Source organism: Hipposideros armiger, unplaced genomic scaffold, assembly GCF_001890085.2.
Source record: "Hipposideros armiger isolate ML-2016 unplaced genomic scaffold, ASM189008v1 scaffold_463, whole genome shotgun sequence".
In the NCBI taxonomy this organism is placed as follows: Eukaryota; Metazoa; Chordata; class Mammalia; order Chiroptera; family Hipposideridae; genus Hipposideros; species Hipposideros armiger.
Genome location: NW_017731813.1, coordinates 174,986 through 197,668, shown reverse-complemented (window position 1 = coordinate 197,668; position 22,683 = coordinate 174,986). Strand labels below are relative to the sequence as shown.

General features: G+C 39.7%; 1 protein-coding gene across 1 annotated transcript in view; it reads right to left on the bottom strand.

Moving 5' to 3' along the window:
• The window catches only part of TECTA (tectorin alpha), a 96,899-nt gene that overhangs the window by 6,876 nt on the left and 67,340 nt on the right, over positions 1-22,683 (bottom strand). The window contains exons 16-22 of the mRNA XM_019666165.1: positions 12,296-12,679; positions 10,070-10,356; positions 8,249-8,529; positions 5,531-5,641; positions 4,087-4,289; positions 2,978-3,141; positions 2,288-2,536 (exon numbers count right to left, since the gene is read on the bottom strand). Of these exons, the coding sequence (XP_019521710.1) occupies positions 2,288-2,536; positions 2,978-3,141; positions 4,087-4,289; positions 5,531-5,641; positions 8,249-8,529; positions 10,070-10,356; positions 12,296-12,679 (1,679 nt within the window). The remainder of the gene's footprint in view (positions 1-2,287; positions 2,537-2,977; positions 3,142-4,086; positions 4,290-5,530; positions 5,642-8,248; positions 8,530-10,069; positions 10,357-12,295; positions 12,680-22,683) is intronic.

Sequence of the window (22,683 nt, the reverse complement as noted above, 5' to 3'; positions counted from 1 at the left end):
CAACCAAATAACTCAATTTTTTTTTAGAATGAAGCTAGAACTGTCAGCTGTCAAATGACATAGCAATAACATAGATGCGAATGACTCTAGTAATTCCAAAAATGAACTAGTGCCATCTGTCGCAAACATGAGGCATGACTTTTCTGACAACCCAATACGTAAAGAAAAGGAGAACTGTGACATTAGCCCGAGCAACTAGTCCTGCAAGACACCAAGTTGTCACCAAGTCCTCCCCTTTGCCTCTGAGGAAGCTAAAAACCAATTCAGAAAGTCAAATGCCTTAGTGAGATCTTTGCTGAAAATTTCACAATATGCCTCAGCAACCCATGTCAGCCAATGCAAGCCAGGCCTGGCCAGTTCAGGAGTTGGTGTGTCTTGATACGTGGAAGGATCCTTCCTCTGCCCCTTTTTGGTTGGGTGGCCTTGGTTAGCTGTGTACCTAATCTCTCTGAGTCTGTTTCATCTGGAAAATAGTGGCTATTTATTGTCTGCCCAGAACCACACCCTTCTTCTTTTGGCAAACCATTCCTTTCCCTCCCAACCTTAAAGCTAATTCCAGTATCCATAGCACTCCCTGACCCAGGACACAATACCCTGAAATTTGGCACCTTGGCATATTGAATATTTTAAGGTGACTGAGTTTGAGAAAATGTCAGAAGCAGGAAGGTCATTCTGACTTTCTCCCTGGCCCTTTTCACCTGAAATAGGTCATAAAACCTTCATGTGAGAGATATCCACCCATACCCTGAGGAAAAGAGCGTCCTTATCTGCAGAGACAAAGAATGTCCAGAGCCTGAACAAACAGGCTCTGTCAAGTTTCCCCAGTTCACAAACTACCTCATACTCTTTGACCTATCCTACTGCTCCATGACTGTGACTCTTCATCAAACCTAGCATAAAACACTCAGGTTTAACCATCTCTTTGGGTCATCATATCCCTATGAAGGCTCCTGGGTCACATAAAACTTATATTAAATAAATTTGGACATTTTTCTTCTGATACTCTGTCTTTGTCCATTTAATTTTCAGACCCAGCAAGGGACCCTAAGAGGGTTAAGGAGAACTTTGTTCTCCCTACACCAGGCAATTTAATGTCACATCCCCTCCAAAAAAGAAGTAGGGAGCCAAGAAAGTCTAATCACATTCCTTTCCTGGGAGTCCCTGAATTGGGGTTGGAAGGAACGCTTGCTCCTTGGGAGTTACAATGCTGTAAAAACACAAGTCCAGGATTGCCAGCGTCTATTGAGGTCAATGGGAGACAGAGAGACAGAGACAAGGGACAGAGCAAGGAACAGAGAGTCTTGACAGCATCTGGCTCCTTAGACCCAAGATCTCTGAAGCTACATCCATTCCTGTGATTTGGTTTTATAACCATTAAACACCTTGTTTTTTGCACAAGCCAGTGTGAATTGATCTCTACCACATCTATTAGAACAAAAAACAATTAAAACAGTCATCTTCTTTAAGAATTATTGTATTGGAGTGATGGAAATGTTCTAACATTAGATTGTGGTGATGGTTGCATCCCTCTTGTAAATTTACTAAAAAAAATCATTGAATTTTACATTTAAAGCAAGTACATTTTATTGCATAGAAATTATGTATGCAATAAAGCTGTTTAAAAATAATTATTATTGCTTGACATAACCAGTGTTTTTAAGAAATGAAGATAATTATCATTGTTGTTTGGTCTATAGTCTTTTACGTTTTACATTCATTCATTCATTCATTCATTCATTCATTCAATCAATAAATTTTGTTTCATAACCACTATATTTCAGAAAACATACTAGGTGCTGGGCACATAGTAGTAAGTAAAAAGAAACTGTTTGATTTAATAGGCTATTATTCTAATTCTTTTTAAATTTTAATAGATGTCCTAGTCACCAACCTTTAGTTATTCTCATTGCATTCTTTCATTTGTAAAGGATCTACATTCTCTCAAATTGAAATTCATAATAGGCAGGACAGAATTCCCTCTTTGATCACATTGAGAATATCTTTGTAGTTAATGCCACATGTACTTGGGGATGGGTCTACCACTAAATTATTGTGTGACTTTAAGCAAGTTGCTTGCTCTCACTGAGCCTCAGCCTTTTCATCTATAAAATGAGGCTTATAATATCTACCGTATAGGTTATTATGAGAATTTGATAGTTGATGGATGCAAAATCCTGGCCCTGTAGGCAGTCAACAAATATTAGTTCCCATCCTCTTCTCTAAAAAATGATGTAGACTAATATTATACTAAAGGTTCTGAGATTGTTCTTAGTAAGAGGCTACCCACCCTTCTTCAATGATGAAATATCGGAGCTTATCATTGCTGTCACGGGAGGGGGTTGCATAACATTTGTTCAGCGTCAGGATCAAATGTGTGGCATCGGCTCCAACCACAAAGACCCCTACATACAGCACGTCTCGAGTTGTCAACACCACTTCACCCTGGCGGTAAGGATGTTTGTAGGAGGCATTTTTGTAGAGTGCCATCTTGGTGGTAAAACTGCCTTCTTGGGTTGGAACTGTCAGGTTAATGACACTAAAAGGGAAAAAAATCATGAGGTGGGGAACTCCAAATGACTTTGTTTATTCAATCACCTACCATTTTTTAAGTTGAAAAGGCAGATGGAAGGCAAAGTAGATAGATTGTAGTGAAGTCTAAGGCTGCATTGTCCAATATGGTATCTATTAGCCACATGTAGCAATTAAACTTAAATTAAAATTCCATTCCTCAGCACCCCCAGCCACATTTCAAGTGCTCTACAGCCACATATAACTACTGTATTGGATAGTACAGATGTAGAACATTTCCATCATTGTAGAGAGTTTTATTGAACAGTGCTAGTCTAAGGCATTTAAGTGCAGAAAATATTATTTTTTCCCTAGTGCTTCAAGGATAAAAGCTAGCAATTTTTATTATGCTGACCTTCACTATCAAGGAAAAGACAAAGCCACGTGCACAGCCCATGAGATTCTCTACCTGAGCATAGGCTTCACAACAGAGTCTAAGGAGATCTTGATATCCAGCTCATAAGCACATGAAAATTCCACATTGATCGTCCGGTCCCTGGTGATAATGTTGCCGGTATTGTTGGCACTTTCGATCCAGATGGTGTTTTTATACATGATATGAGTACCATTGGACTGCAGAACAAAGGGAGGTCAAAAAATCATTAAATCTGAGAGTATATGGCTTGCATCAAACCCATGCCCTGAAAGTGAAGAAATGGCTTCATTCCATCCATAACCCAGAGGCCAGTATAAATCAGCATGGAGCTAGCCTTGGCATTTACTTGAAAACAAATAAACAAACACGTATTACAATAGGCGTCAACAACAACCTTCAGTCTGATAACCTTTGATGCCCACAGAGGGTGATTTCATGAATTCTAACAACAACCAGCCTCCAGTTATCTGTGGGAATCTAAGCAGGATACAGCATGAAGTATTGCCATCACAGTACCCGTGTTTAAGTCTTTTTAAATTCCTAATTCAAAATTTCTCTTCCACCAAATCTTTTACCAGACATGCCCACAAGTACCAAAATGGACAAATGCAAGTTTCACCTTCTTACTCCTTTCCCTGATTAAAGAAAGAACATAGTTATCAAATGAACACCATTATAAAAAAAAAAAAGACAGCAGGAAGGAAAAGGAAGAAGAGAAGCAAGAGGCTTTGCTAACCTATAAATTGGATAATCTGATACTAAAAGTTGGACCCTTGCTGGATTTCTCTTAAATGATGTCTGGGACACCCTATGCCTCGAAATCGTTAAACCCAGCTGTATTTACCTGGAAGAACAGAAGCATGAGAGAGGTAACAAAAATTTGTCAATGTGCGGGGCAAAGGATGACAGCATAAGCCAAAGAAAGAAGCGTGTCGCCTAACACGCTTTTTCCATTCAATCAACTACTTGGCACCAAATGGCCATTTTCCTTGATGTCTTTCATTTCATACATGCTTTTTGCTCTTTCTCAAGGAGAAAATTTCTAAGTGGACCACCCTGAAGTTGGCTTTAAGGACAATCAATGTGCAGACACCCAGAAGGTCTCTACCTTTTAGGTGCTCTTTCCAGCCCTGGTTTCTCACCTGCACGATGTTTCCACAGTTCCCTTTGGTGTTATTGATCTGAAAGGAGATAAAATCTTCCCCCTCGATGCCAGTGCACTGTCTGTCATTGATCCTCACGCCCTCTCTCTCAAAGCCAAGCTGGAAGAGTTTGCACTTAGATATGGACACTTCCATTTGGGAAGCCTTGCAGGTCACCTCTGCATCAATAATGTCATGTGAGTCTGTGGGGAACAGTTATTACAAAACGCAAGTCAGTAGGAGTTGGTCTTGCTGCAGGGTTCAGGGTGAGGCATCCATTACAGTTTCCTTTACAAAAGGCTAATGATCTTTGCACAAAGATCTTTGCACAAAGACATGCTGTGGCATGTCTCACTAAGCTCTGATCAAACCAAATGAGTCTAAGAATTCATTCAAAGCAGTATCTGGGACCTTGTAGAAATGCAAAGATGACAGTATGAATGAAAGGTGAAAATACGAATAAAGTGTCTTTTCTTCATAAACAAGGACTTTGCCCCCACTTTGGAGGTAGCTACTTTTCTGTAAGTTAAATACCGCATCTGGTTCATTGTGGCTTGGCTAAAGAACATGCCCCAAGTGAGAGCAGCACTGGCCAGGCCACCCCAAAGCCCCAGCTGATTCCCAGGTGAGCACTAGGATATCTTGTTTTGTGACATGATGATGCACCAATTGAGATTTTCTGTGAGTACGTAAACACAGGCGAAAGAGCTCTATAGAAACAGAGAGAAACATTTTTATCTGCTTAGGTGAAGCTCTTGAACAGCACATGTTGTCCCCTCCTATGGAGCCTTTTAGTCAATTAGGCTTTCACTCTCTAATGATGTTAAATTTAGCACACGCCTTCTGAGTTTTCTGGTTCAGGCAAGGGTGTGTGCCGAGCTGGGAGACACAGCAGCTCCCCTTTTAGTGACATTACAGGTGCACTCCTACTGTAAAGGGGCTGTGTTAGGAACAGGACCTGGAGTCCTAGTTGGTTACTGTTTCTTCAAACATTTCAGTTGTTTCTTCAGGACTCACCTAAAGCTGGGGCCAGATAAAACTGGCTTTACACAAGTCATAAAGCACCTGGCACTCTCATCCTGATTCTTTCATGTTTTGATCAAACCACCTTACTTCCCTATAAGTCTAAAAGAGCAGTTTGGATCTCTCTGATGTTGAATGTGGCCTCAGATGGAACTGGCTGATTCCACTCATATACAGATTTACATGTTATGATTTATTATAGAAAAGGATGCAGCTCTGAGGAAATAAACATTAGCCTACTTTGAAGTGGCCAGATCGCTTCCTCGGTCTGCTTAAATGCTCATTAAAGCTTTGCTACTTGGGTTTCTAGCCTACAGTGTGGGGCGTATGGGCTCCGATCCTGCAGCTTTCCTGTGGCTGCCAGGCCTCTCCCATTGGGCCTATCTGGGTGGGGGTGGGGGAGGTAGCAGGTGTCACTCACTGTTTCCATAGGGGGGTGGCTCGATGCAACCACATAACTCGCCTCCATTGTCCAGCTCACAGGTTCGGTTGGGACAGTCCGCCCCCACACAGGGATCTTCAACCACTCCTGCTAAAAAGGAAAACAAACAGAAACACGCACAATTTGATTTTCACACAAACACACAGTAGCATGTGGTTACACCCTTGGATTTGCCACTCTAATGGAATTGGTGATGGTCAGATGGCAGCCACAAATTAACAGACAGGGCAACCTTCCAGAAAATAATGATAACAGCTAGTAATTGGGCCTTGCTATGGCCCAACACTGTGCTTCATGCTTTAGTTGCATTATCACCTCCAACCCTCACAAATGCTCTGTGAGCTAAGTATTGTAACCCTCATTTCACAACTGAAACTTGCCCAAGGTCACACACAAGTGAAGGTTAAGTGGTGAAGATGGAATGCACAGACACTCTTAACTGCCAAGATACACCATGATTACTGCACTTGCTACACTGTACTACAAGTACGTGCATTGTGTCTTTATAAAGAGTAGGATCCAAATCATTTCTCTCTCTATTTCCAACATCCAGTCACCTCCTAATAGGTGCTCAACAAATATTTGTCAAGAAAGACAATTTTAGGGCCAGTAAAGACCCAAAGAGTTCCCTTATAGCAGCAGGACTTCTTAGTTTTTTTGATTCATGGTCCATCTTCCCCAGAAACTTCTAATTAATTTTATAAAAATAGATAAACCAAAAACCTACACACAACTCACAAGCACTGAGTTAGATTAATGGTGCCGTTTTGCCAAAAAGGATAAAACTCTAAAGAAAATATAAATGCACATGAAGTGTCATTATCATATTATGAACAATATTTCTATAGCAGGTGAGGCCACAGACCACCTGCAAGATCTCGAACACCTCACTTTGAGAACCACTGAGAGTATTTTCTTTGAGATACCTGTTTATTTAAAAAAAATCTCTCTCCCTATCCACATGTAATAATCTTCCTCTTCTTCATGGTATATAATGGCGAGAGCTAAAGAAACAACTCTTCAATCCCAGCATGAGCCAATGCCAAGAGTTTAAAAACGAAATAAACAAAATGGAGCTGTCCATAGCTCTAGATGCCTCTCCTGACCCAGCTGCCATTCCCTCTGCTAAGTAACTAATTAGTAACTAATTGTAGTTAATAGGTGGGAGTATAGGGATGGCTTAACATCACCCTATCTTAATTCTTGGAAGGAAGACTGAATGAAAGCCACCAGAATCATTTAATCACATTTAGTTTTAAAGGCTTCTTTTCATAAAGATGCTTTCACTTGCTGAGTAGGCTCAGTACCTGACACAATGGTAAGCACACAGCTGCCCCTCATGAATGTGATGGTTGATTAACACAGTGTGAAAACAACCCAAGAGCATAACAGAAAGAAGGTGTGGAGACTATAGCCCACAGGAAGAAAAAAACCTCATTTACAAATATGTTGGTTCATCTGCCAGTTGGCAAATAAGATACGCCTTTATACAGAGGGAGGTTTTGAGGTTAAAAACAAAAACTGATTTTTTTTAATCCCAGACAATTTTTAAAGTTCAAGAGTTAATTTTAAAGTTGCTTAAAGTATGGCTTATTGACACAACAGAAAAAATAGTAAAGCTATCAAACAAAGCATTTCTGTTGATTTCCAACAGAGACTAGTAATTTGCCTGTTAACAGTTTCTCAAATCACCGAATGCACATTTTAATTAACACATTATTTTTAGGTTCTGAATGAAGTGCATTCCTATACTTGGTCAGGTTTAGTCTGCAAATTTTCTGATGGGCCAGTTTTCATGGTGGTACCTGTATACACACCGGGTTGGTGGTTTGTGTCAAGGTACACGGAATTCTGTTGGACACAGTATCATACCACATAAACGGGACAGTGACCATAGATGTATATGGACACACATATATGTATATGACAAATTTACATATGTTATATACATATTTGCTCTATCTAACATAGTAAGAAAATGAACAAATAGAATAATGGATATAGGTATCAAATAATTTTCTTAGTACAAAAATTACAAGAATCTATAAATCTTTATTTTAGCACTAATTTCATATAAATACACGCCCACACAAAGGTCAGACAATTAAGGTCGTGAACTTTCTACCATGTAAGCGCACAGTGAAAAGTTCGTGAACTTAATTGTCCAATCTTCGTGTGTGTGTGTGTGTGTGTGTGTGTGTGTGTGTGTGTGCATTCTCTATAAATCCAAATCCAACCATTGCTTCCTTTTTACCCAGGCAGATACAGCCAGCTCAGTTCCACCTCAACTTGCCACTTGCCACATGCTTACCCTTTCTGATTTGGGTCCCAACCCAACCCATGTTAAAAGAGCTGAAGTAGAGCTGAGATTGGGAACTGAAATCAATCAGGAGTCCCATATTTTGTCCCTTGACCTCATAAGTCACTAAACTGGTACTTATCTAACTCAGAGAACTTCATCTTCCCAAGTTGGTGTTCCATATTCCATCACTGGACAGAAACCATAGGTGAGTGAGGCTCTGCTGAAAATGCTCCTTATCAAGTCTCTGCCACAGCTCCCAACTCTCAACACTCCCACTCCTACCATCTACAGGTAAAGATGAAGACCAGCCAGCCAAGCAATACAAAGCATTGTGGCCAGCAACATGGTTCTTTCAACTTAGAAAAGAATCTGCAGAAATAAAATAATTCTCTTACAGCAATTCTCCTTCTCAATCCACTCAGTGCTGAGGATCCCAAAGGAGCGACAGGACTCTCCGTAGGCAGCCAGGGAGCCACACAGCTGGTACTTCTTGTGGTTGTAGCAGCCATCCAGGTAGCAGGACTCGTAGAAGGGGAGGGGGTCGAGCAGCCCGTAGCAGGGCTGGAAGAAGCCCTTCATGTCCGTGAGCTTCAGGCAGTAGCCATCGCCCTGCATCTTCTGGATGTGCACATTATCACACATGGCTGCGTACTGTGAGAACTGCAGCTCATTGCAGCTGGGGGCAAGAAGTCTGGTCAGACTACGTGAAGCAAGAACAACCATCTGAGACCTCCAGTGGAAGGGAAGACCATGTCTGTTACCTCTTTTGCTAACCCAGAAGTTAGCGTGGTATGCCGATCCCAACACTAATTAGCCATGTGAAAGTAGTAAGGTAATTTCTATTATTAATATCACTGGGATAAATGAGGGTAAATAAAATAATGGCTTGGTAGCCAAGTGTCAGGCAAGAGGTAGATATTGACATGATAGCCATATTGATATAATGAACTGATATAACTGATACAATCAATATTTATCAATAATAATAATAGTAATAATAATGACAGTTGGTAGACTTAAAGATTTGGAAGGAAGTCCAGAAGCTTCTAAACCAATTCTAGTTTAGCTATCAGAGACCAAAAGCAAAGCCTTCACTAGAAAATTGAGGTTGGGCTGAAATCGTTTATAGAGGAAGAAAGAGGAAGAAAGGAAGGGAAAGGAAGCTCAAACAGAATCATAATTTCTCAGGAGGAACTGAACCTTGCTCATCTTTGAAAGCCCCAGAATAGCTTAAATGTGCAAAGTTGTCATTTTTCTAACTGTGGGCCCAGTAAGTGACATTTTAGAGAAAGCATCAAGTTAGGAATTCTGGTATCTAATTCTGGCTCTTACAGGGCCTCCATTTCACCCAAAAAAGGAAGAGATTGGACTAGATGTTGCCCAAGGTTTTCCCAGTTCTGGGTCTCATAATTCATAAGGTTGTCTAATTTATGATACATTATTCAGTTTACACCTGTAGAAGGGTCAAAAAGGGTTTGAAGCTTCACTTCCACATCTGGGTATTTAGCTGATGTTTGACCTGTTTAAGCACAAAGAGATTGAGCCACTGTACAAGTAAAATACAAACAAACAAACAAAACCAGGAACAGGAAGTGTATCTATAGTTCTAGAAAGATATGACATAATTTAGCAGCCCAGAGGGCCTCTAAATTAAATGCCTTTGAGATAACTTGTATAGCTCATTCTAGCTCAGTTGACCAGAGAGGGGCCTGATAATAACCTTGGTGACTTCTGTATTTAAAAAGGCTTTTCTGACTTCCATAAACCTGTACCTGCACAACCACAAACAAGCCTCTCGTAAGAGTCATGGACATACAATTAGAACCAGCACTGCAGAGGTGGGGCGGGAAGGGGGGCAGGGCAATTAGAACCAGTCCTTCTTCCCCTGAGTTAGCTCTGAATCCCATCCCAGTAGGGATGCCCAGGTCTCAGTTGGGTAGCCTGCCAAGGTTTTAGAGTTCTAAGCCTGAGCAGACTCTGTTGTTTAGCCAAGGGCTGGATGGCATGAAAATTTAGAGTCATACCATCTAAGTCCAATTCCTTCCTCTGCCATTCAAGCAATCACTGAGGCCTCTGTATCATGAAAACTCCATAGACCTTTGGCTTAGCTCTTTGCAAGAGAGGAAAATGATGCTATGGAAAGTGCATTCTTTGTGAACATCTGCTGTGGATGTGGGAGGATTTGGTCCACTGAGCCTAGAGGCTAGAACTCTCACCTCTTCTGCATGCCGTTGGTTTTCCAACTCTGGGCCAGCACCACACTGCTCACCACGGGCTTTCCCCGCAAAGTCACATAATCATCAGTTAAGTCCCCATTGAAGTTGCCACAGAGGCCACACACTTTGTTCTGTAGCCTCTCACTGATGCTGATTTTTATGACATTGAAACCATTGTAGTATATCTGGATGTCGGGGCTGGTGTCAATCACCAGGAACCCCTCACTGCTGTAGATTTTGGTTGCCAACCCAGTTATAAATGGAACATTCACTTGTGTGCCATTCACCTATTGAAGAAAAAAAAAAAAAGTAAATGACCCTTAGAGCAGAGGTTAGCAAACATTTACTACAAAGGGCCGGAGTAAATCTGTTATGATCTTTATTGCTATTCAACTCTTCCCTCATGGCAGGAAAGTGGCCCATAGACAATATGTCACCAAATGAGTGAGGCTGCGTTCCAATAAAGCTTTACTTACAAAACAGGCAGCAAGTAGATTTGTCTGAATCCCTGTCCTAGAGTTCAAGGATACTCACTCATCTTACTGTTCACAGTCCCACCGCCCCCCAAAGAAGCAAAATATGGAGGCAGAGTGATAAGAAAACATTAGAAATATATAATCCACAACAAATGGCTAAATTTTTGCATAAAACTTTCCCCAGCATAAACCAATTACTGAAAATGAAATCCAATCCTGCGCTAAGGTGAGTCTAAAACAGTTAAAAATGAATCTGAGGAGCATTGCGATGTTTATTGTTTTCTTGCTTATAAAGTTCAAACAGAAGGTCCATCCCAGAGGTCCTATAGGCACAGTATTTTCTGCATTTATCCTTTTCCTGCTTTATAACAGATTCTTTTCTTAGCCCTTAGGACAGGACGTAACATGCTTTTCTTATACTTACAAAATAAATTGTATTCTCCCCCCAGATATACGCAGATTATTTGTAACTTTTATTTCTTAAAAAAATCAGAAGGCTTTAAATAAATATGATTCTTTGCTATTTTGGTAGCTTGGTGTATTTTATTCAGCAATGATGTGTTTTGCTGTTATAGATGGTCATTTTCACTAGCTCCTGGGTTCTGGACCAACATAGTTGTGTCTATGTGGGCCAATTTGCAAAAGGAATTGGGGTTTCAAAAACAGTAGAAGCTTTCACTGAAGTTAAAAACCAGTACTAAAATTCAAACTCTTCCTTTTAAGCTTGCAAACTACTGCCAGTCATTTGCCTAACTCCAGATACTAAGCTATTTGATGACTATTCAAATTTAAGATACACTCAATGATCTGAGCCAAGGGTGGAAAGCAGATACACACAATAACAGCTGAATTCCAAACAAAGTGTTAATGTGTACATCCTGGCTCTCTCCTGTCCCGCCTTAGCTGTAATCACAGCATAGGGTGTGAATCCATTGTTCAGGTCTACCTGCTGTGAGCAGCCTGATTTGGCCAGAGGTTAGGAGTCACTGTCAGTAGTTCATTAGAGCAGATGACCTTCTTAAATGGAAGAGATAGAAGGAATCCAAGTAGGAGAGGAATATTAGTTATAGGAGTGGGTTACGGATTCATATTTATTTATATAAAGGTCTAAGATTCACAAGAAACCAGGTAGCTAGACTAAGGAAGAGTCAATTTAGGAGATATTCTCCAGATTTGGCTTCGGTTTTCTTTTATTTAGCATGCTGTTTATTTACCATGGGACCCTCTAATAGTGGGGGATACTCCAGCAGGTTTTTATTTAGGTAGTCTTTATTTTATATTTTTTTATTTTTTTTTAGGCAAATGCTTGCCTTCTCCCAGCTTCTAGAAAGGATGGCAAAGATGAAAGAGAAGGTCTTGGTACAGGTGGGCAGAGCCAAGAATAATTTTAAAGGCTCTTAAAAACAAACGAGATGCTTTTTGTAATTTAATCCAGAGTAAAAGCTGACATAACTACCATTTTATCACCCGAAGCTCTATTAGCACCCATGCTGTCATTATTGCCCTGAGACACTGTACCTTTCCTGCAAGCCTTTGGAATTGTCAACAAAGGACTAAATGGGACCCATTCTTACCCTTGTGAAATCTTTATACTGTCGTTCTTTAAAATCTGGTCATCTGTTTATGGTACACGTGAAGCAACAACCTGTTATCCTCAAACTTGGTTATCTGGGAAAACCACAATAAACAGTCCCCTAGCCATGCCTTGTTCTGGGGCACATTTCTTAAGAATCTACCACGAGCTTGTTACCTTGACAGTGTTCCGGTCATTGATGAGAATCTGCTCTTCGTTAATGTAGAAATAGACGGGAGAAATGATGGTGAGGTTGGGGGACGACCACTTGTCGAAGTTAATGATGAGCTGGAAGGAGATGTCAGGCAGTTTCTGGCAGATGGTGGATAGCACGAAGGCGCAGTTGGCAGGGAAGCGGAGGAAGGCGCCGTCGAAGGTGCGAAAGACACCGCCACCAGCCGCCAGGCAGTAGGAGGTCTTGGTGCTAAAGCAGCCACGCACCCCATTGCGCAGCGCGCACTCCTCATCTGACTTACATTGGCGTGGGTCGCACTGGATCAAGTTGCGCCGGAAACAGCGGCATCGCCGCGTGCAATCACTGTTCCAGAACAGCTGCTTAGGCTAGAAGACAGGTGCCATTTGCATTAAACTCAGGCTATAAGCAGTGTCAGGGAGGACCCCAAAGCCCAGTCTATCTGGTTCCTTTCCTGGGCTGGGCTAGCCTCTTTTTAACTGGGCTGGAATTTGCAACACAGAGCAGTAGGGAGGATGCTTTAACTCAAATGTTACATCAGTTCCAAGTAATTCAAATGCCAAACAATATGCAATTTAGTCTATATTGGTTTCAATCAAGAATTTGGGAATCTTTACAGTTGGATTGTAGAACTAATCACAGCCAACCTGAATGTGCAGCTGTTAGAGGAACTAGGTGAAGAGGAAAAATATTTGGTAAGAAATTATTCTAACAAGTGCCAGTTCCACCTCAAGGATGAAATTTCAACTCACTCAAGAATAAGAAAACTTGCCCTTTAAAGCTGAAGTAAGTTAGAAGAAAATGATAACCAACCATTATGATAAATCATTTCAACATTTCACAATACTCAACTCTCCAAACTTTTTTCTTATATGTAGTCTACTTCTAATTTACTTTGGTTGCAAGTACCTCCATATCTATATGTCCCGAAGTGAGAGATTTAGAGAACAGTGAGATTCTGTGAAAGGAAAGCTTTGGGATCAGGCCATCTGGATTTCAATCACAGCCCTGACATTCTACATGTGCCACCTTGAGGAGCACTACTAGCCTCGCAGTGCTGGTACATACCATTGTTCCTTTGTTGAGCCCTGCCCACCATCCCCATAGCTAGCAAGTGCACACGGGCACCAAATCTGTCTACATTGACCTGCTGAACATCACTCACCCCACCCTGGTAATTCCCTGAGACCTTGCCTGACCAACCTCACGTGCCCAACCTAAACTTATTTCAGCAGCTGTTCCACACAAGCAGGCACCTTCAGTTCATGCTACAGACTTTCCTAAAATCTCTCAAAGGTACACAAACCCAAAACAAACAGTGGCATGACCTGTACTTCTTGCTAAGCTGCCCCAAGCCCAGCACTAGTGACAGCCTGGCCTCAGTTCACAGCATAGCCTCTCTGAGGCATCTGTAAGCCCAGCATTAGCAGCTACCAACCACAGTCACTTTGTAGCACTTACTAAGTGGCCCTTGGCTAGGCACAGGCAGTGGATAACCTAGGCCTTCACCAGAACCCCTGCCAAGAGGTCCCAGAACCAACACACCCAGTGATTGGCTTCAGACCACATCAGAGTACCACACAATTAGATCCACAAATGATACACCCAAAGGGTAAACTCAGCAGGAATCGGAGCCTTGCTAAAGTAAATCATACTCTGGAGAGGTCAGCCCGATGCAACAGCTTACCTCCTGTAGTCAGGGCCAGTCTTTATAGCCAGTCAACTGTAGGGTCAATCCCACCTATTGACATGCCAACAGAAATAAAGGCTCAACTACAACAGAAGGGCACACACAACCCACACAAGGGACACCCTGGAGCACTCGGCTCAGGTGACCAGGGAGACTGCACCATTGGGCCCCATAGGACACCTACAACATAAGAAAACTCTGCCAAGACTGGAAAATGAAGCAGATATATCTAATACATAGGAAAAAACACAGGGAGGTAGCCAAAATGAGGAGACAAAGCAACATGCCCCAAAAGAAAGAAGAGGACAAAACTCCAGAGAAAGAGCTAAAGGAAATGGAGGTAAGCAATCAACTAAATACAGAGTTCAAAAGATTAGTTATAAGGATGCTCAATGACTTAAGGGAAGAATAGATGAATTCAGTGAGAACTTACACAAAGAGATAGAAAGCATTAAAAAAAGGTCAGAAATGAAGAATACAATAATTGAAATGAAGAATACATTCAATGGAATCAACAGATTTGATAAAACAGAAGATGGAATCAATAATCTAGTAGACAAGGCAGCAGAAAACAACTAATGGAAAAACAAGGAGTTAAAAAATTAGTATAGTTTAAGCAAACTCTGGGACATTAAGCATAACAACATTTGCATCACAGGAGTACCAGAAAAAGAAGAGAGACAGCAAAGGATTGAAAACCTATTTGAAGATGTGACAGAAAACTTTCCTAACCTGGCAAAGGAAATAGACATACAAGGCCAGAAAGTGCAGAGAGTCCCAAACAAGATGAACCCAAAGAGGCCCACACCAAGACACATCATAATGAAAATGCCAAAGGTTAAAGACAAAGAGAGAATCTTAAAAGCAGCAAGAAAAAAGCAGTTAGTTACCTACAAGGGAGCTCCCATAAGACTGTCAATAGATTTCTCAACAGAAACTTTGCAGGCCAGAAGGGATTGGCACAAAATATTTAAAGTGATGAAAAGCAAGGACCTCTAACTATGATTACTCTACTCAGCAAGGCTATGACTTAAAATCAAAGGAGAGATAAAGAGCTTTCCAGACAAGAAAAAGCTAAAGGCCTCCATCACTGCCAAATCAGTACATGAGAAATGTTAAAGGGATTTGTCAAAGAAATAGAAGGAGAAGGGAGGAGAAGGAGGAGGGGGAGAGGGAGGGGAAGGAGAAGGAGAAGAAGAAGAAGGAGAAGGAGAAGGAGAAGGAGAAGAAGAAGAAGGAGAAGGAGAAGAAGAAGGAGAAGGAGAAGGAGAAGAAGAAGAAAAACAAGCAAATTTCACACAGAAAAAAAATCTTTCACTGACAGAAGCAAACACATAATAAAAGCAGTGGTTCAACCAAATATAAAACTAGTACAAAAGTTAAAAGGCAAAACTAGGAAGATCATGTGTAATTACAACAGTAAATTAAGGGATAAACAAAAACACAAAACAAGTAAAAATGTTTGTGAAAACATAAACATGGAGGGAGTGAGTAAAATGGTAGTGATTTCAGAATGTGTGCGAATCTAAGCAAACATGAAGTTCAAATAGACTATAAATATAGCTTTGTATATATGAAACACATGGTAGCCACAAATCAAAAATCTGTAAGAGATACAGAGGCAATGAAGAGAAAGAAATCCAAATACAACACTACAGAAAGTCATCAACATACAAGAAAATAGATCAAGAGAATAAGAAAAGAACAAAGAGCTACAAAGATTATTATAAAACAATAAAATGGCAATAACTACATACCTATCAATACTTACTTGAAGTGTAAATGAGTAAATGTTCCAATCAAAAGATAAGGGTGGCTGAATGAATAAGAAAACAGGATCCATACATATGCTGCCTACAAGAGACCCACATCAGATGTAAAGACAACATACCGTATTTCCCAGCGTATAAGACGATTTTTTGGCCCTGAAAAATATGCCTCCAAGTGGGGGGTCGTCTTATACGCCAGGTACACTTCAGATAGACTGCCCATAGTGCTTTCCCCGTGCCATAGTGGCCTCCCGATGCCCACCCACTTCATTCCACATACCGTTCAGGCATCAGCAGCGCTGCTGGGTGTATGCTCGGCTGTGTGCGATTTTGCGAGTGTGGTAAATTCGGGTTACCGTATATTTCTTTACATATGCATTGAAGATTCGCGATTTTGCGCTATCATGGTGCCTGTTAGAATGTTGAAGAGCTCGCACTTGCGCACTAGTGAGGTCCCAGGGAGATGCTGATGCAAGGGTGGACCAGACTGCTATAGTGACAGGGCGGGCAAACAGGGAGCAGGGACCAATCAAATCAGGCTTTGTATACAGCCAACAGCCAACCACAATACTGCACCATTGTACAGTACAGCATAGAAAATGTCGACCAGTCAAACCCCTATCATCCCTATCATGGCACCAGCCAAAAGAAAGAAGTATGATGCAAATTTTAAACTGAAAGTTATAAACTTTGCTAAGGAAAATAATAATTGTGCTGCTGCAAGACAATATGGAGTAACAGAAAAGATGGTTCGGGACTGGAAATCAAATGAGAAAGCATTAAAGAGTATGCCAAGGGGTAAGTGTGCATTAAGAAGAGGCACCCCACACTGGCCAGAACTCGAAAAACATGTAGCAGACATGGTGGCTCAACATCGCCAAAACGGTTATGTGGTGACACGAAATACAATACACTTGTTTGCACTTCAGTGGGCCAAATCAAATCTGATATTGTTTTACCTTTTATTTGGTGTGTGGAAGGTGTGCGGAAGAGGGGGTAGTCTTACGGCGAGTATATAACAAACTCTGTATTTTGAGTGGAAATGTTAGGGGGTCGTCTTATACGCCCAGTCGTCTTATACGCCGGCAAATACGGTAGACTGAAAGTGAAGGGATAGGAAAAGATATTTCATGCAAATCCAAATGAATAAAAAGCTGGGATAGCAATACTTATACCAGACAAAATAGGCTTTAAAATAAAGGATTTATCAAAGACAGATCAGAACATTTATTAATGACAGTGAGATCAATCAAACAAGAGGATATAATCCTTTTAAACATTTATGGACCCAACATAGGATACCCTAAATATATAAAGCAAAAATTGATGGACAAAATAGGAGAGATAGACAGTAATACAGTCACAGCAGGGGACTTTAACCCAGACAGAAAATCAAGAAGGAAACAGTGTCCTAAATGAAACATTAGATCAGCTGGACTTAATTAATATTTTTAGAACATTTCACTCCAAAGCAGCAGTATGGGCCACCGGAAGCTCTGGCACATATACATTCTTTACAAGTGTATACGGAACATTTTCCAGGATAGACCACATGTTAGGCCACAAAACAAATCTTAATAAATTTAAGAAGACTGAAGTCATATTAAGTATCTTCACCAATCACAACGGTATGAAACTAGGAGTCAACTACAAGATGAAAACTGAAAAAAAAAACAAAAAAAACCCCCACCCAAACACATGGAGGCTAAATAACATGCCACTAAATAATGAATGGGTTAACAATGAGATCAAAAAAGAAATCAAAAGATACCTTGAAACAAATAAAAACACAACAACTCAAAATCTGTGGTACACTGCCAAAGCAGTATTAAGTGGGAAATTCATAACAATATATATGTACCTTAAGAAACAAGAAAAATCTCAAATAAACAATCTAACCTTACACCTAAAGGAACTAGAAAAACAATAGCAGATGAAGCCCAAAGTGAGTAGAAGGAAGGAAACAATGAAGATCAAAACAGAAATAAACAGAACAGAGTCTAAAAAAAAATACAAAAGATCAATGAACCAAGCTGGTTCTTTGAAGAGATAAACAGAATTGATAAAACCTTGAACCAGATCCATCAGAAAAAAGAGAGGACTCAAATAAATGAAATAAAAAATGAAAGAAAAGTGACAACTGACATCACAGAAATACAAGGGTCTATAAGAACATACTACAACGAATTATATGCTAAAAAATTGGACAACCTGGAAGAAGTGGATAAATTCCTAGAAACATACAACCTTCCAACACTGAATCGAGAAGAAACAGAAAATCTGAACATACAGATAATTACTAAGAAAATCTAATCAGTGATCAAAAACTCCCAACAAACAAAAGTCTGGGCCAGATGGCTTAACAGGTGAATTTTACCAAACATTCAAAAAAAAAAAATTTACACCTATCCTTCTCAAACTTTTCCAAAAATTTCAAGAAGAGAGAAGGCTTCCAAACTCATTTTATGAGGCTAGCATTACCCTGATTCAAAAACCAGATGAAGACATTACAAAAAAAAAAAAGAAAATTATAGTTCAATAACCTGATGAACATAGATGCAAATAAATCAACAAAATATTAGCAAACTAAATTCAGCAATACATTTAAAGATCATACATGAATCATAAGTGGGATTAATTCCTATGATGCAAGGTGATGTGCAATTAATGTGATATACTACATAAACAAAATGAAGGATAAAATCCAACATCCATTTATGATAAAAACTCTTAGCAAAATGGGAATATAGGGAACACACTACAACATAGCAAAAGATTCATATGACAAATCCATAGCTACAACGGTGAAAAACCTAAAAGCATTTTACTTAAGATCAGGAATAATAAGTTAAAGGTGTCCACTCTCACCAGTTTTATTCGACACACTATTGGAAGTCCTAGCCATAGAACTGAGACAAGAAAAATAAATAAAATGGATCCAAATTGGAAAGCAAGAAGCAAAACTGTCATTGTTTACAGATGACATGATATGTATGTAGAGGATTCTAAAGTTTCCACCAAAAAAACCCATTATAACCTAGAAGTGAAATCAGTCAAGTAGCAGGATACAAAATTAATATTCTGAAATTGGTTGCATTTTTACACAATAACAAACTATCAGAAAGAGAAATTAAGAAAACAAGCCCATTTACAATTGCATCAAAAAAAATAAAATACCTAGAAATAAATTTAACCAAGGAGGTGAAAGATTGGTACTCAGAAAATTATAAGACATTGAAGAAAGAAACTAAGGAAGATACAAATAAATGGAAGCCTATACCGTACTCATGAATAAGAAGAATTAACATTGTTTAAACGTCCATAGTACCCAAAGCAATCTATAGATTCAATGCAATCCTTATCAAAATACCAATGGCATTTTTCACAGAAGTAAAACAAATAATCCTAAAATGTATATGGAACCACAAAAGAGCCTCAATAGCCAAAGCATTCTTGAGAAAGAAAAACAAAGTTGGTGGTATCAAGCTCCCTGATATCATATACACTACAATATATGCTACAAGGCTACAGTAATCAATATAGCATGGTACTGGCATAAAAGCAGACACATAGATCAATGGAACAGAATAGAAAGCCCAGAAATAAAGTCCATGCCTATATGGTCATTTAATCTGTGACAAAGGAGGCAAGAATATACAATGGAGGTAAAAACAGTCTCTTCAATAAATGATGTTGGAGAAACTAGACACATACATGCAAAAGAATGAAATTAGGCCAGTTACTTACACCATATACAAAAAGAAGCTAAAAATGGATTGAAGACTTAAATGTATGACCCAAAACCATAAGACACCTAGAAGAAAATAAACGAGGCCTGTCAACTAAGTTCGTGAGCTTGTTGCAACAATGTTGCTAACCTTTTTTGACATCAGAAGGATTATTCATTATGAATTTGTACCAACTGGACAAACAGTTAACTAAGCTTACTATTTGGAAGTGCTAAAAAGGCTGCGTGAAAAAGTTAGACAAAAATGACCTGAACTTTTGACAAACAATTCTTGGCTCTTGCATCATGACAATGCAACTCACACAGCACTGGGAGGGAGTTTTTAGCCAGTAAACAAGTAACTGTATTGGAACACCCTCCTTACTCACCTGATCTGACCCCCAATGACTTCTTTCTTTACCAGAAGATAAAGGAAATATTGAAAGAAAGACATTTTGATGACATTCAGGACATCAAGGGTAATATGACAACAGCTCTGATGGCCATTCCAGAAAAAGAGTTCCAAAATTGCTTTGAAGGGTGGACTAGGTGCTGGTGTCAGTGCATAGCTTCCCAAAGGGAGTACTTCTAAGGTGACCATATTGATATTCAGCAATGAGGTATGTAGCACTTTCTCTAGGATGAGTTCGCGAACTTAATTGTCTGAGCTCACAGGCAATAAACTCTTTACCACGACTCTCCTCTCAGTCAAGGGAAACAAAAGAAAAAATAAACAACTAGTACTATATCAAACTAAAAATTTTGCACAGAGAAGGAAACTATCAACAAATCAAAGAGACAACCCCCTGAACGGGAGAAGATATTCATGAATGATACATCCAATAAGGACTTAATATCCAAAATTTATAAAGAACTCATACAACTTAACATCAAAACAACTAAACAACCCAATTAAAAAATAGGCAGAAGAACTGAATAGACATTTCTCCAAAGAGGGCACACATATGGCCAACAGACACATGGAAAAACATGCTCAAATCACTAATCATCAGAGAAATGCAAATTAAAACCACAATGCAATATCACTTCACACCTGTCAGAATGGCTATCATCAATAAATCAACAAACAAGTATTGGCAAGGATGTGGAGAATAAAGAAACCTCATGCACTGTTGGTGAAATCACAAACTGGTGCAGCCTCTATGGAAAACAGTATGGATGTTTCTCAAAGAGTTAAAAATAAAACTGCCATAAAATCTCCTGGATTTTGGGCAAAAAAATTCAAAACACTAATTTGAAAAGATGTATGCTTCCGTATGTTCATTGCAGCATTATTTACAATAGCCAGGAAATATAAGCAACGTAAGTGTCCTTTGATAGACAAACGGATAAAGAAAAGGTGGTACATAGGAGTATACACTGTGGAATATTACACGGCCATAAAAAAGAATGAAAATTTACCATTTGTGACAACATGGATGGACCCAGAGCTTATTATGTTAAGTGAAATATGTCAGACAGAAAAAGACAAATACCACATGATTTCATTTATATGTGGAATCTAAAATACAAAATAAATGAACAAAGAAAACAGAAACAAACTCATAGATAAAAACTCAGAAAAAAACTGATGCTTGCCAGATAGGAGAGGGTTTGGGGGAATGGGTGAAAAAGCAGGGGCGATTAAGAAGTACAAATTGGCAGTCACAAAATAGTCACAGGGGTGTAAAGTACAGCATAGGGAATATAATAAATAATATTGTAATAACTATGTGTGGTATCAGGTGGGTACTAGATTTATCAGGGGTATAACCTGATAAGTTACATAAATGTCTACCCACTGTGCCATACATCTGAAATTAATATAATATTGAATGTCAACTGTAATTGAAAAATTAAAACAAAAATTTTTCATGTCTTACAGGACAGTTGTTAAGATAAAATTAAATAAGACATGTAAAGTACAGTTCATGACATACTCGTAGAATAGGCATTCAATAAATCATAGCTGCTTATTGCAAGAGGAGAACCAGTCATCTTCTTTCAAATGGTGAGGAATTATATCATGTTATATAAAATACCCACAACAAAGTATATCCTCAGTTGGTGGCAGCTATTATTTTGTACCTTCCCTAAATGAGCAACACTATAGATACAGCTCTACTTGGTAGAGTATGTGCTCTTGTTCTAGACTCCAGGGAACTGTTGGAAATTGGTCATGACTGTCCTAGTGGGGTGTGGTCTCAAGAAGCAGACTATAGCATAGAGACTGAGCACTCAGTGCACTAATTCATTTTATCAAAACAGTGCTATCCAGAGATGTTTTAATGGCATAAGAAGGCCTATGCTTCTGTCTTGTCACTGTTTTCTGCTTTAACTATAGACTTATCAAAACCCTGGATATACACTACAGATATGACTCATATTCAAGAGTAAATAGATATAGAATGAGATCTTCCAGGATGTTTCCTCAATCCAATGCACTTTAAACTGCCACTGCTGATGCTTTCATCCTCAAAGTGAAGTAGTTGCTAGAACTAAGCCTTCCCTTCTTCCAGACCTGTAAAATATTCTAGATGCCAACAGCCTCACAAATTGACTTCATTTCTCTTACCAGATTTGCAGAATAACTCAGTGGATGGTCTGGCCTCTTTCTAACAAGAAGTCAGACATTACCTGGGTGGAAAGAGAAAAATAACCTGACGTATGTGGATATGATCAAGGGTGAATAACTCATCCCACAGGAGGACTTGATCATGAAACTAGTATCACATTAAAGTTACTGGCCCCAATGCTGCTCTCTTTACCTTAACTAGACATGACAATGACAGCTGGGTGATTACCCTATATGCTCATTAGGGTAGTTGTGTTCTCTCTTTCTTTCCAAAAAAATTTGTTGTATAAATAAGCCCCTAAGGGCCGGAGGAGTGGCTCAGTTGGTTAAGAGTTAGCTTAACAGCGTGAACTCTGAGCAATGGGGCCGCCGGTTCGATTCTTACATGGGCTGGTGACACTGTGCCCAAGCTGAGCTGCCGCTGAGCTGCCAACAGGAGAGCACGTGCTCCTAACAACAAGACTGCCTGTTCAATGGTGGGCTACACCCACCTGCAACTAAGACTGAACTCAGTGCCTTGAGCTGAGCTGCCACCCGGATGGCTCAGTGAATAGAGCATGCACTCTTAACAACAATGCTGCCTGCTCAACTTCCACATGGGATGGTGGCTA